The 14,515-nt window shown below is 36.5% G+C and overlaps 1 protein-coding gene across 1 annotated transcript in view; it reads right to left on the bottom strand.

Annotated features, from left to right (window-relative positions):
* Nucleotides 1-14,515, bottom strand: part of GABRB3 (gamma-aminobutyric acid type A receptor subunit beta3) — a 177,578-nt gene that overhangs the window by 27,433 nt on the left and 135,630 nt on the right. The window contains exon 4 of the mRNA XM_032762419.2: nucleotides 4,911-5,131. Within this exon, the coding sequence (XP_032618310.1) occupies nucleotides 4,911-5,131 (221 nt within the window). The remainder of the gene's footprint in view (nucleotides 1-4,910; nucleotides 5,132-14,515) is intronic.

Raw genomic sequence — 14,515 nt, 5'->3', positions numbered from 1 at the left:
ATTTTTATAAATTTCAATTTAAAGTAATAAAATATATGTATGCATTCAAAGCAGTTATATGAAGGCATATATTGACTCAGAATTGGAGCTTAATTTTTAAAAATAATGTATTAATACTGATATGTAGGCCCTGATTCAGCAATGAACTTGAACATCTGTTTAAGTTTAAGCACACGCTTAAGTGTTTCGCTGAACTGTGGTCTTAGCCTTAGCTAAGGGAGCATCATCTATCTAATATTGCTTTCATGTGAAGTTCATGTTTAAACTATCTTCTATATTTGATTAGGTCCAGATTTTAAAACCAAATTAACCTTTTCTGATGTTCATAGACACAAACTTGAAAAATGGTTAATTCTTAAACAAAAATCTGAATCTGAATCCTTCCTTCACTGTCAAAGGTCGTTTACTGCATGAACAAAGCTCTGTCATCACTGTCTACCTTGGGCCACCCTTTTCATGTAAGTTTCCCTCTCTAAGTAGTATTCAGTGGAGGGATTATTTCAGGTGGCCCCTTTTACATGTTCCTTCAGCTACCCAACCGCATGTCTGCCCTGACAGATGTTCTGTCTTAACATATGTCCCAATGTACTCGAATAGTTTACAAAGAACAGCTTCCACAGCTGCTCTGTGGCTTAGGAGAAGGATTTATCTCAATCGAACATCTGCCCAGTGCCTTGCTGGCTCCTCAGGCAAGGTGCTAGACTCCGGATTATTAATTATGGAAACTAGTGTCTCTGCAGTATGACTGTTAGCAACTCTGACTTAGCACATAAAACGAGCACCAAATAATGCACTCAGGGGAAAAATTACTTAACATTTTATCTGTGATCACTGCAGGAACATACTAAATTACACAATCATAACAATTATGAACTTTACAAAGTCATATTTATGATGAAATCAAATTATTTTGTATATAATACAATATTGGTAGTTCCAATTCAAAACAATAAGAAAAATCAGTAATGTGTGACTGTGATTATTGTGCTGTTATCCAATTCTATTTTAAAAGGAAAATATTTACTACATTGAACAATAGGTCACATGGTTCCAGATCCTGCTATGGCATCTGCATGGGTTAAATTCATGCAGAGGCAGTTGCAGTATCAAGGTCCCTCAAATATTAGTGTGTTTAACTATTGGCAAATACCAAGTAGACAGAAAACGGACATTTATAAAAGATAAATTTGGTATATTTACTAAAAATGCTGCAGCTTGCAAATTTGTATTTGCCTTTAACATAAGGTTGACTTATGCCTTTTTAGATAATGTACTCTGTCCTAAGCCCCACCAACATCTGTGTATTGCAAGGTTGCATTGTCAGAAAGAATACATAGGATATTTATGAACTAAATCAAGACACGAACATGTAAGTCCAAAAAAATCAAACTAAAGATTTAAAAAAATAAAACAGATAGGTAAATACCACATTTACTCAAATGTACAAAATCATTTGCTGCAGTAATGCTCAGTTCCATTTGTGTACAATTTCTGTGAACTTTCAGGCAACCTCATTTTCCTTGCACATATGCTTGCTAAAGGAAAGTTTTGTTCACTCGGGCTAGCTTATGCACAAAAGAAGAGGTTTTTTGTTTTTTTTTTACAGAATGAGATGCTGTCTGGCACAGCAGGATGACAGGATTCCTAGAACCCCTCAGCAGAGCACTGGTAGAGAAGCAATTATATGAGCCAGACAAAGATTGAATTTCACACAAACACACACACTTTATATGCATGCAATACAGAAAGGAACCAAAATTCCCTAAGTTAGTTTATCTCCTGACACCTCTCCCTGAACTGCAACCTTATTAATTATTATTATTATTATTATTATTTGTATTTATATTGTTGTGTTGCCTAAAGACCCTGAATCTGTTGCGCCAGGCACTGTACAGAAACATAAAAAAATAGTCCCTTCCTCAAAAAGCTTACAATCTAAGTAAATTTAAGTACACTAAGAACGTCTCTCTGAGAGGTTCACAGTCCCAGTGGCTAATTCAGATGTCCTTCCCTCCTGCTTATAAGAATTTCGTTCATTCAGTTAAAGAACAGAAGCAATGTCACGTTTCTTATCTGACCAATCATAACTAATCAATATAGAGAGAATGTTCAAATACTGAGTATTGAATATTAAAAATAACTAATTCACAGATTAAAAAGACTTGCAAAACAATTCTCTCTCTCACTTTAGGTATTTATAACATGTTCCATCACCACAGTGTCTGAGGGCAAAAAGATTTGCATCTGGTAAACAAATAACAGCAAAGGATATTTTATTTTCTATTACCTCTTTTTAAATGACATTACATTTTTTTTGTCTGAATTATTATTGTGGAAAAGCTGCTGCACAGAAATGTGCATTTTACATTTTGTGCTGGAAGGGAGTTCCACAGCCATTGATCAGGTTCTGAGAAAGTCCAGTCTCATCCTTGGAACTATTAATTCCATTGTTCTTCATGGATAAAGGTTGTTGTGGCAGAGAAGAAGCCTGAAATAACCAAGGCTCAATCCCTTGAAGGCTTTGAAGATAGGGTTCTGAATTTTCTAGTACTTAACATGGAGCCAGTGTGGCACATAGGTCACTTTCATCAGGCACTTTCAGGGATCTGTGTTACTCAGAAGATGGGCCACCACCTGGAGCTTTCTCATGATATTTTCTATCATCCACTGCATTGTAGTAGCTGAGTGCTGGGGGTGTCAAACATGAAAATTACAAAAGCCAGGTACTCACTAAAGAAGAGGCATAGCCTCATGACCAGATGAAGATGGCAGAAGGTATTTTTGGCTACTGATGTCATTTGACTGTTCAGAAGCAGCAAAACCTAGAGGGAGCACAAGTCTGCAAACCACCTTTGCAACTTTGATCCAGGAGGTTAAGTTTTGACCAGGCTTTCAGAATGTTTTTCCCTTTCTTTTTGCTAAGAGTTAATTTCAGCAACTTCTTCTCTCTTGCAGGCTCAGCAAAAGCTGGGCAAGAGTGATGTGTGTATGAAGAAAGTTGCGAGTTGGGTATAATCTATGTGCTGCTGGCACTGAAGTCCATATCTCTCTGTCTCTTCTCACGGAGTAAATTCAAACAACAAATATGTTCAAGGAAAGTGTAATCTGCTAATGGGCATTCTGTCTGCAGAAGAGCAGACTAAATTTATCAAATAAATGATTTTCTACGAATTAATACTGAGCCTGAATTTTATAACTAACATTAATCAAATTGATTTGGGAATGTGCTGTGAACACTATGACACAGTCAGACCGACAATTCTAGGAGAATGGTTGAAGGCAGATGTATCTGCCTTAGAATAGTTAAAACCCCTTTCCCTATGAATGACACAAAGTTACCTCAGGTTGATTAAGGACACCCTGAGTCTAATTAAGGGCAGCCCGTGACCTTTAAAAACCTCTTCCAGTGAGTGAGACAAAGGAGGAGAAGAAGCTGCAGAAGGGTTGCATTTAGCAGGGGGAGAAGGCTTCTCCAAGGTAAAGAGCTGGTTTTCCCTATAAGGGCAAATCTTGTGTTTATTTCTGTTTGGGAAAGGAGCCTTGGTTCCAGCATAGTTGGGCTCGAAGTGGGTTAGAGAGGTGGCTGGCAACTGGTGGTCAGCATGAGAGGCTGTACTGCAGGAAGTTAGGAAATGTAATATTTTAGTTTGTTTTTGTTTAAAGGTGCCCTCAGGCCAACCCTAAGACCTATGGTGTAAATATTGTAAATAAACCAACGTGAAGTGTAAAACCTCCAAAGTGGTACTGTTTTACCCCAAGTCCCCTCAATGCAGAGGGAGAAATGCTGAGCCTTGATGTCATGAAAGCTGTTCATTGCCACAAAAATTATACACAAAGTTGCAACAAAGTACTTGTAATTCAAAGCAATAACTGTACTTTGCTAATATTCATATATTTTTATGAGGTTTGTGAGGCTGATTCTTGAAGAAGAATTAAAGAGAAGATTCAGCTCTGTTGTTTGTTTATTTAAATTCGAAAAGGGAAGAATTCAAAAGTAAGATTTCAGGTTGCTGCTGCTGCAAAACATCTCAGTATTTGCAACATGGGTACATAGCATGCAAAAGCAAAATCCTCCTTTCACTAAACACAGCTTATGGTGCAGCAATTACTTGCTGAACATGAACATACCCGACTTTGTTGAACTTCCATAAAGGTGTGGGGCTCTTTTTATTTTATATAAACGGGTTCACCCCTCCCCAGTTTATACAGAATGGAAGCTTGGGAAGTGATGAATCAGTGACAAAGTCAAATAAAACTTCAACACCTGATAAAACCAGAAGGAATGGGAAATATTAAAGTAGTTGTGGTGGGAACATTCCTTCCTAATTTGTAAAGAGTTCCACCCTCTCTATAATTTCAATTAAACTTTCCAGGCCTGATTCTCATTTCACTAAGTCCCCTTTTACTGATCTGGCAATGTATAGAGACTTAAAATAGATATAAAGCAGTGTCCTGTAAAGCCCCTTTACACTTCCAGAGTAAATATAAAATCTAGAAGGTACACACATTCATATTTTAATATTATAGACTTTGCTTTTCCAGGGTTTATTTTTTCCACTACTGAGTAGCGGTACATCAAGGCAGGAACTCAGCACCCAAATTAAACCTCACTGCCCATATTTTTTGAATGAAATATTTAGGTTTGCACTTAATGGTTTCCTTTCAACTTTCTGTAGATGCAGAGCTTTCAAGTTATGGTGCCGCTGCATAAACAGATAAAAGCTGACTGAATACACTGGTGGCAAAATTAAGAAACTTTGAGTGTGTTATTTATTTTCTACCGGCATCTTTCAGGGTTACTGTGAAAGTTACATAATACGCTACATAGAGTGTGTAGTAACGTTGTACCAGAAAACAAATATAAACAATAGGAAACAATAGCTATGAAATCTTCATCATAAAATACAGACCTGAGGCCATACAGCACTGTTCCATCTGGATGAAGGCGAATCATTCGATTTTTCACTGTAACTCCATGCACAAATGACTTCTTGTCATTTAAAAAGTAAGTGTCGGGCACCCAGAGTTGATCTGCCACTCGATTATCAAGTGTAAGGTTGAGAGGTATCCCAGCATAGGCTAGTCTCTTATCTCTCCAATATTGTTGAAAATACATTGTTAAGGTATAATCCTGGTGGGGAAATGGAGAAGGAAAAAAACCCTGCAGTCAATGCTTGATTAGAGAGTCAATAATTCATTACTGAGGAAATAAAGTTTACATATTTGACACCTTGTATAAAAAATAAATTCTTACTAACAGTAGTTTAACATCCTCATTGTTCTCTGCTCTCAATTTTAGCTACATTTTGAGTTACATTTACCTTGCAAAAAACCAATTTAGACCATGAAAGCTTTAAATAATGTTAAAGGGCTCAGGAATGGTTTCAAGTAAGTTTAAGTGTGTATTTCAAAATCTCTAGCAAATTCAACTGCTTTTGGCATCTTTCCTTTCTCTCTCTCTCTCTCACACACACATTACCACTATAAATTGTGTGAGTTTCATTATAAGAGAGATGAAGGGCGTTTTGTGGGGTAGGTAACTAAATAGTAAGTAAATATTATTACAATCCCCATTTTACAGATCATGAAACAGATACAGATAGGACTAAATTGCCAGCCTCTGGCACTCCATGCAAAATATTTTGAACAGCAGTCAAAATTATATCAGAAAGCAAAACTGGAAAGATGTGGTGTGCATATGTGTGCCTATAGAATGAGAATATATGCTGGCATAGTGTAAAGATTTTACCACCATGCTGCAATATACATGAGCTGTAGGTAAATCCTAGCTAAAGTTCTCATAGCCTGATTATACTAGTTTCTATATTTTGATTTTTCATGGCTTTGTGCGTAGAGTCAATTGAAGATGCTGGGTATTCAGAATTTCAAAAATGCTGATCTCTTATTTAGGAGCCTAAACATGGATATAGGAGCCTAACTTTATTCAACAAGCTTAATAAATCTTTTGCTATTTTAAGATGTTGCAAATTTTAATTGATCATGTCAATAATAAAACCACATTTAACATGCTAGGGAAGAGGTTCCCAACCTCTGTGATAAACCATAATCTATGTGGTTCATGCACTGAATCTAGACCAGTGGTTTTCAACCTCAGGTTTGCAGACTATGTCTAAGGAATCTGCAAAAGGTTGTCATTATCATAGAACAGTGGTTTTCAACCTGTGGTCCATGGACCCCCTAGGGATCTGCACTTCCATTTGAAAATTTTTAGGTGTCTGCAAATGAAAAAAGGTTGAACACCAGTGATCTAGGACATTATACAAAAACATAAAAATGCATGTGGATATTTATAATACTAGCAAAATAAGTTAGAGTCAAAATGAATTTCATATGAAGATTTTCTGTTCATACAAAAGGAAAACAAATCTTCAAAATATCTTTTTTTCCATCTATTTTAAAATATGACAGGGCATTTCCTTTTTAGGATCCTTTATTTTCATAATTCTTTGTATGAAAACCAAACTGATTATTCAGGATAAAACAGAAAATTTGTATAACAATGTTGCTATATTTAGAATAAAAACACGAACACTGCCTATTAAAATACTGATTTTCAATAATACACAAGTGTTTTAAATAGCAAAAATATTCATGTAGCACTGAGAAGTTAATGTAATTTCCAGATATTTAAATAGTGAACTAGAAGTGTGCAAGCCACAAGGTATTTCCATTTGCATGTGGTTTAGCAAGCTGGTGATGCAGAAACCCTCAGGCTTGCTTCTCTCAGGTGGGTGGGAATTATTAGTAATGCATCTAAGTAAACCTGTTAGGGCTGGTGGCAGCCTGTATGTCCATTTTTGGGAAAGGGTTTCACGCGGAGAAATCCTAGTCTTAGGCATCAATCCTACCCAGTGCTTCAATCAGATCCAAACATTCCTCCTCAGACTCAGACAAAACTACTAATCCCCTTCAATGTTCACAGTCCTTGGGATTTTTATCAAGTGAATCATTCTCTTTAACGAGGCAAGATATCTTGCTTTAAGAAACTAGCTTTAATTGCTTGGTGAATACAATATTATAGTCATTGGGTAAATTTCTCCCTTTCTAGAAGCTAAGAGCATTTAAAACAAAGGAACCAAATGGTAGGAGAAAAGAGGTCCTGGTGGAACTAAGTGCAGTTCATGCTTTAAAGCCCAAATCTGACATGACTCTTCAGAATAACCTGATCCAATCTTTTGGTTGAAAAGCTCTTCTTAGTGGGACTAATCATCATCGCTCATCAAAGGAAAAGGTATATGCCGCTCTCAGTGCACGCGCATAGCTCCTATTAGTGCATCAGGAGGACCACATACCTCCTGGCATTCTGATGTTGATGAATAAGAACAAATACATTCTCTATCAGTTGTGGCTTGATTAAAGTTTGTTTCTATTAATAATAAAGATAGCACAGTACTTTATTTTTGCTTCAAATGTCCAATGGCAGGAGACTGTGAATAAGTGAAATAGTGGATATATAGAGAGTATTGTAAAATGCAAAATAATAAAATGTATTTGGCATAACTTAAAAGGAGCAGAAAAAAAGGCATAAAACCACTAGCGTGATCTGTTACTGCACTGAAAGAGTAACCAGCTCTTACTCAAATGTAATTGAAACAGCATCTGAACAATAGGAAAGGGGATTTCATGAAAAACTCTCTCTTCTTTTGTATGATATAAGATACATGCTAACAGCCAATTGCCCTAATTAGCTGATGAGTTAGATGAGGTGGCAGGAAACCAGGTACTTTTCCATCAGAAATTTATTGAAATCAAAACAATTATACATGAAAATTGCCAAATTCTGATGAAAAAATGTTTCCATTCTAGGTAAAAGTATGAATTATAGAGGTGATAAAACTCTGCTGAAATTACTATGATAGAAAAGGAGTAAGAAAAGAGTGGGCATTAGAGGTCACATCCCCAACTTCTGCAAAACAGTGTAGCTCCACTCACTTCAGTGAAGTTACACTGATTTGTATCAGATGAGGATCAATACCTACATCTGACAATTAGCAGAAGTGGAAAGATTTCATGAACTTATGAGCCAACAATATGCTGCTCTCAAGTAACATCATTGTCTCTTTCCTGACTCAGTGAGTGGATGAGATCAGCTCATGAATGAAGAACAACTGGTTGAAGCTCAGCCTGAACAAGACAGAGGTTATGTTGGTTAGCAGAAGAAAGTATTTTGAGGGGGTTTTAGACAAAATGCAGTCTTCGCTGGCTGAAAATGCACAACCAACTGGTCAATTCAACTTTCAGTTTAGGAGTGCTCCCGAATGCTTTGCTGATGCATGGTGCATTTCACATAGCAACATCTGCAAGTAACATGTTCTAACATCTGTGGCTGGCTAGAAGACTGCATCCCATGCTGATGGATGATGACCTAGCCTCAGTTTTTGCCACCTCTTGGTTGGACTATTTTGATAGTCCATGAAACTGTCAGCCTCACAAAATTCCAGCTGGTACAGAATACAGCAGCCTGTCTCCGCACTAGCACTGGCTTCCACAAGCACATCAAACCATGATGTTGGCTTCCCAGCTTCAAAGGGTTCAGTCATTGCCTTCAAGGCACTCAATGATTTGGGTCCAGCCTACCTAATAGACAGCCCAAAATTTCAGGATGAGGACTGCAGCTGGCAGTTCAGCTGCTATTCTCAGGCACAGTAGAACTGTCCATTGCAAGGACAAAGCTTGTCTGTGCAGAAGACGGCACAAGACAAGTCCAAGACTATGGGAATTCATTCCACAGGAATTAAACACCACAACAAACCTCACTACCTTTTGTTTCCAGTGCAAAGTGCACTTTGACCTTGTTTATGAAAATATAACACATAGTACAGGTATACGTTATGCCACGGGTAGGCAACTTATGGCACGCATGCCGAAGGCGGCAAGCGAGCTGATTTTCAGGGGCACTCACACTGCCCGGATCCTGGCCACTGGTCTGGGGGGATCTGCATTTTAATTTAATTTTAAATGAAGCTTCTTAAACATTTGAAAAACCTTATTTACTTTACATACAACAATAGTTTAGTTATATATTATAGAACGATACAAGCAAAAAATATTTTTTACTTTATAAAATATTATAGAACCCCCTTAATAAGAAAGAGACCTTCTAAAAAATGTTAAAATGTTAAAATGTATTACTGGCATGCGAAACCTTAAATTAGAGTGAATAAATGAAGACTCGGCACACCACTTCCGAAAGGTTGCCGACCACTGCATTATACGTTATTTTTTAATAAAAAAATTACAGTATTTTTGTTGAGAAGGGAAAATGAAAGAACCAAACATGGCAGATAATATTCTTGTTACTTCTAGAAGGTGTTCAGCTATTATGGTGATGAGGGCCATGTAAGAATCTAAATAGAATAGAATAGAATGTGCCAATGCTCTTTGTAAGTAGTGTCCATTATCTCCACCACATGTGAATAAGTGAGCATAATACAGTCTTACAAAATATATCCTTATATATGCTGCAGGTGTATATGGTAATTAAACAAATATTCCCCAAATGGAACCTCTCTTTACAGACTGAACACATCGGTAGAAATTACACTGTATTATTTATTCTCACACAGCTTTTCAGCCACTCAAAACCTACTAAAGTTACTACTCTACTAATGTTCCATAATATATTAAGTATAAATAGAAAAGAACTGATTTTCTATTACAGAGTAGTTATTTTTGGCTTTGTCCTCAATACTCAGTAAAATGAAAACAGATATAAATAAATATATAATGATTTGCCTGTCAAAAATAACATTAACAATATGTACCACTGCAGGAATACCATAAAATTTGCAATTACACTTTACAGTCCATTTTGGTGTACTACACATGGAGGATGTTAACAAACTGGCCATTAAGTGTAGAAATTGGTGTATTTCTCCAAATTATTGTTAATAGAGTATTATAGTTAATCACAATAGCTTATAATATTAATATAACTATTCATGATTTTAAATGATTTATTATAGTGTTCCTGAGGATTGATTTATACCTTCTTGAAATGCAAGAGAACTTGTCTTAGATTTATTCTTTAATGTAAATACACATCAACTGCTTTCTTGGCCTACAGGGAAATAGAATTATCCCAAACTGTTTTAAATAATCTATTTTTGATGGAACCATACAGCTCGTTCATTCAAAGGATAAAATAAACCAGGAAAATCCATCTAGTAGTCTCTCCATAATTTAGATATGGATACTGTAGAGTAAGGGGCATATTTTTAAAGCATCAATCAGGGACTGAACTACGTGATTCCCATTAAAGCTAATGGGAGCTAAATTCCTGCATTCTGTACTTTAAAAATATGCTTTTGACTTTTCATATTCTACTAGGCACACCGGCATACACAGGAGGGATTCAAGAAGTTTATAAGTACATTAAGGAATTTTTTGTAATAAGATTTCAGTTAAATAGATATATAATTAAAAACACAGACACTGGTCAGCACTGAAACAGTCAGAATTCACCAACAGTTGCCTTGCACAGTGTTACGTGAGATTACCATTTTTTTTCCCAATACTTAGTCAGATATCTGTAATGACAGTTCACATATTTATTTTTGTTATTTATCAGTGAGAAGAGAGAAAAAGGAAAATATGGTCCCAACTACATTTTCAAATATATTTATTTCAATTACAACACAGAATACAAAGTGTACAGTGCTTACTTTATATTTATTTTTATTACAAATATTTGCACTGTAAAAAAGAAACAAAAGAAATAGTATTTTTCAATTCACCTAATACAAGTACTGTAGTGCAATCTCTTTATTATGAAAGTTGAACTTACAAATGTAGAATTAGGTACAAAAAAACCTGCATTCAAAAATAAAACAGTGTAAAATTTTACAGCTTGAAAGTTCACTCACTCCTACTTCTTGTTGAGCCAATCGCTCAGACAAACAAGTTTGTTTACATTTTCAGGAGATAATGCTGCCCACTTCTTGATTATAATGTCACATGAAAGTGAGAACAAGCATTCTCATGGCACGGTTGTAGCTGGCGTTGCAAGATATTTATGTACCAGATGCACTAAACATTCATATGTCCCTTCATGCTTCAACCACCATTCCATGGGACATGCGTTCATGCTGATGACAGTTTCTGCTCAACAACAATCCAAAGCAGTGCGGACCAACGCATGTTCATTTTCATTATCTGAGTCAGATGCCATTAGCAGAAGGTTGGCTTTCTTTTCTGGTGGTGCGGGTTCTATTTCCACATTGGAGTGTTCCTCTTTTAAGACTTCTGAAAGCATGCTACACACCTCGTCCCTCTCAGATTTTGGAAGGCACTTCAGATTCTCAAACCTTGGGTCGAGTGTTGTAACTATCTTTAGAAATCTCACATTGGTACCTTCTTTGCGTTTTGTCAAATCTGTAGTGACAGAATTCTTAAAATGAACAACATGTGTTGGGTCATCATCCAAGACTTCAATAACATGAAATATATGGCAGAATGCGGTTAAAACAGAACAGGGAATATACAATCCTCCCCAAAGGAGTTCAGTCACAAATTTAATTAATGCATTCTTTTTTTAATGAGCGTCATCAGCATGGAAGCATATCCTCTGGAAATGTAGCCAAAGCATGAAGGGGCATATGAATGTTTAGCATATCTGGCATTGCAATGCCAGCTACAAAAGTGCTATGCAAATGCCTGTTCTCACTTTCTGGTGACACTGTAAACAAGAAGTGGACAGCATTATCTCCTGCAAATGTAAACAAACTTATTTGTCTGAACGATTAGCTGAACAAGAAGTAGGACTGAGTGGACTTTGTAGGCTCGGAAGTTTTACATTGTTTTGAGTACAGTTATGTAACAAGCAAAAAAACCTACATTTATAAGTTGCACTCTTATGACAGAGATTGCACTGCAGTACTTGTATGAGGTGAACTGAAAAATAATATTTTTTGTTTATAATTTTTACAGTACAAATATTTATAATAAAAATAATATACACTTTGATTTCAGTTACAACACAGAATTATATATATATGTAGAAAAACATTCAAAATATTTAATAAATTTCAGTTGGTATTCTGTTGTTTAACAGTGTGATTAAAACTGCAATTAATCACGATTAATTTTTAAAATTGTGATTTTTTTTTTTTTTTTAGTTAATCACGTAAGTAACTGCAATTAATCAACAGCCCTAGTCTCACCATGAGGAAACTTGTAGCTTAAGTAGGAAAAGATAGTACAATATTTCAGGACTCTTACAGCATTCTGCTAACTTTTTAATGTATTTTGGCTTTGATTTTATGACAGTGTAAGCTCCTTGAGAAAGGTACCTTATCTATTTCATTTTCTGTACAATATTGACACATCATCAGTTCTCAAATATTATGTAATTATTTATTAATATAAGAATTGTTCAAATGAAAGTTAGAATTTCACATCTTTTCATACTATGAGCATGAACTAGCCCTTAGAGGTTATGCCATGGTATGGAGCCTTCCCCTAAAGGGATAATGTCTTCCAGGGAACAGATAGCATGAACAATTTGTGAGCAGAGATGTTCATTCATGATTTCTTTTCTGAGAATACATAGACTCTGCCTATAGTCCAAATGTACTCTGGGGTTTGGCTTTAGCATAATTTTAACAATAGTAATGCAACATGAACCTCACACTTAGCTTTCTCCCCAAACTTTTCTGTTCACGATGGTTCCTAGCTGAGACTCCTCTCTTATAGACCCTGGTTTCCTCTGCCTCCCAAAAAGTCTCCATCTCATTCCACAATATCCTGGTGGAGTTAAAAAAGCCACATCTACCTCAATGAGTCAACAAAAGTTATCCAGCAGTGTTAGAGTTGTTCAACCATGTCCTTACAAAGAAAGTACTAATTTAATGTACATTGAAACTATAGGATTACTAACAGAAATAATGACAGGATGGAAGTGTGTCACACATTCTCTCAGCAAGAGAATTGTCCTCTATGGTTAAAATATTGCTCTGTTACCAAGAGAAATTCAATGCTAAAGCATCTTGATTAATATCAAAAAGTAAAATTTTCATAGTACCTAAGTCCCATTGAAAGCTAATGAGACTTAGGTTCTCAAGTCACTTAGGCACTTTTGAAAATTTAGTCTTAAATTGCTGTCTTGGTAAGGTGTGGAAAGGTCCTTCTACGCAGACTTGCCCTCCTATGCATTTTTGCATCTTGATACTTTGGTATCCAGGCATTGCATCTTGATCTCTGGTGTTGTGAAAGGCACTGGCCCTACACACTGTAATGGAAACACTATCCTCTGTCAAGCACATCTCAGCTAAACTGAAATCCTCGAGTCCTGTAAACATCAAGTTCTGACTTGAAACACTGAAGTGCTGTGTGATTATGCAGTGAGACACTCTCTTCTCTGACTGCAAGGCAGTGTCTGTTGTTTGGCACTCCTTGGAGCATTCGGGACCAGACACTGCTTACCCACCAGCCGTGCAGAGCTCATAGTACCAGGCAGGAGTACTGGGGGCCTCCTAATGAAGCAGGATCAGACCCCTGTGGAGTTATTGGGCATCTGTATGATGAAGTTGAAAGCATCAGTAGAACATATGCATGGATTTTATGGATCCCCCTGAGGTCTGACTGTACTGAGGCTTTTGGGACACCGGTGCACCAATACCTTGGAAAAAAAAGGCTGATTCTATATAGGCCCTCAAGGAAGCAGCTTATTTTTGACACTTTGTTACAAGATTTGCATGGTTTTCTTCATCTTCTTTTGATTAGAGCTGTGTGAATAACTGATATTTTGGTTCACTGGCCATACCAAAACACTGAAGAAAAATCATTTCAAATAAACCTGAAAATATATACACTTTTTCAGTGAACCAAAAAAATGAGGAAAATTTTTTTGAGGTCAAGCAAAACATTTCATTTTCCAAGGTATTACCTTTTTAAAAAAAATAATAAAAGTGAAGCACATTTCAAAATATAAAAAAAAATCATTTTGAAAATACTGAAACTAAGCATTTGGATAGTTTCAGCGTGTTTTCACCCTGCCCTCAACTCCCCTCCCCCGGCCAAATCAATTTGGTGAATCTGACATGAATTCATTAAATATTTCAGTTGACCTGAATTTGCATTTTTCGCTGAAAAAAGGGTCAGTCAGAAAAAATTCAGCTAGCTCTACTATTGCACAAGGAGGGCAGAGTATAAATATGCAGTCTCGGAGGCCTGGTCTACACTACGCATTTAAACCGATTTTTAGCAGCGTTAAACCGATTTAACGCTGTACCCGTCCACACTTCGAGACCCTTTATAGCGATATAAAGGGTTCTTTAAATCGGTTTCTGTACTCCTCCCCAACGAGAGGAGTAGCGCTAAAATCGGTATTACCATATCGGATTAGGGTTACTGTGGCCGCAAATAGACGATATTGGCCTCCAGGCGGTATCCCTCAGTGCACCGCTGTGACCGCTCTGGACAGCAATCTGAACTTGGATGCTGTGGCCAGGTAAACAGGAAAAGCCCTGTGAAATTTAGATTTTCATTTCCTGTT

This window comes from Chelonoidis abingdonii, chromosome 1 (genome assembly GCF_003597395.2).
Source record: "Chelonoidis abingdonii isolate Lonesome George chromosome 1, CheloAbing_2.0, whole genome shotgun sequence".
Classification (NCBI taxonomy): domain Eukaryota; kingdom Metazoa; phylum Chordata; order Testudines; family Testudinidae; genus Chelonoidis; species Chelonoidis abingdonii.
The sequence above is the reverse complement of the archived record's forward strand: the minus strand, read 5'-3'. Positions and strand labels throughout refer to the sequence as shown.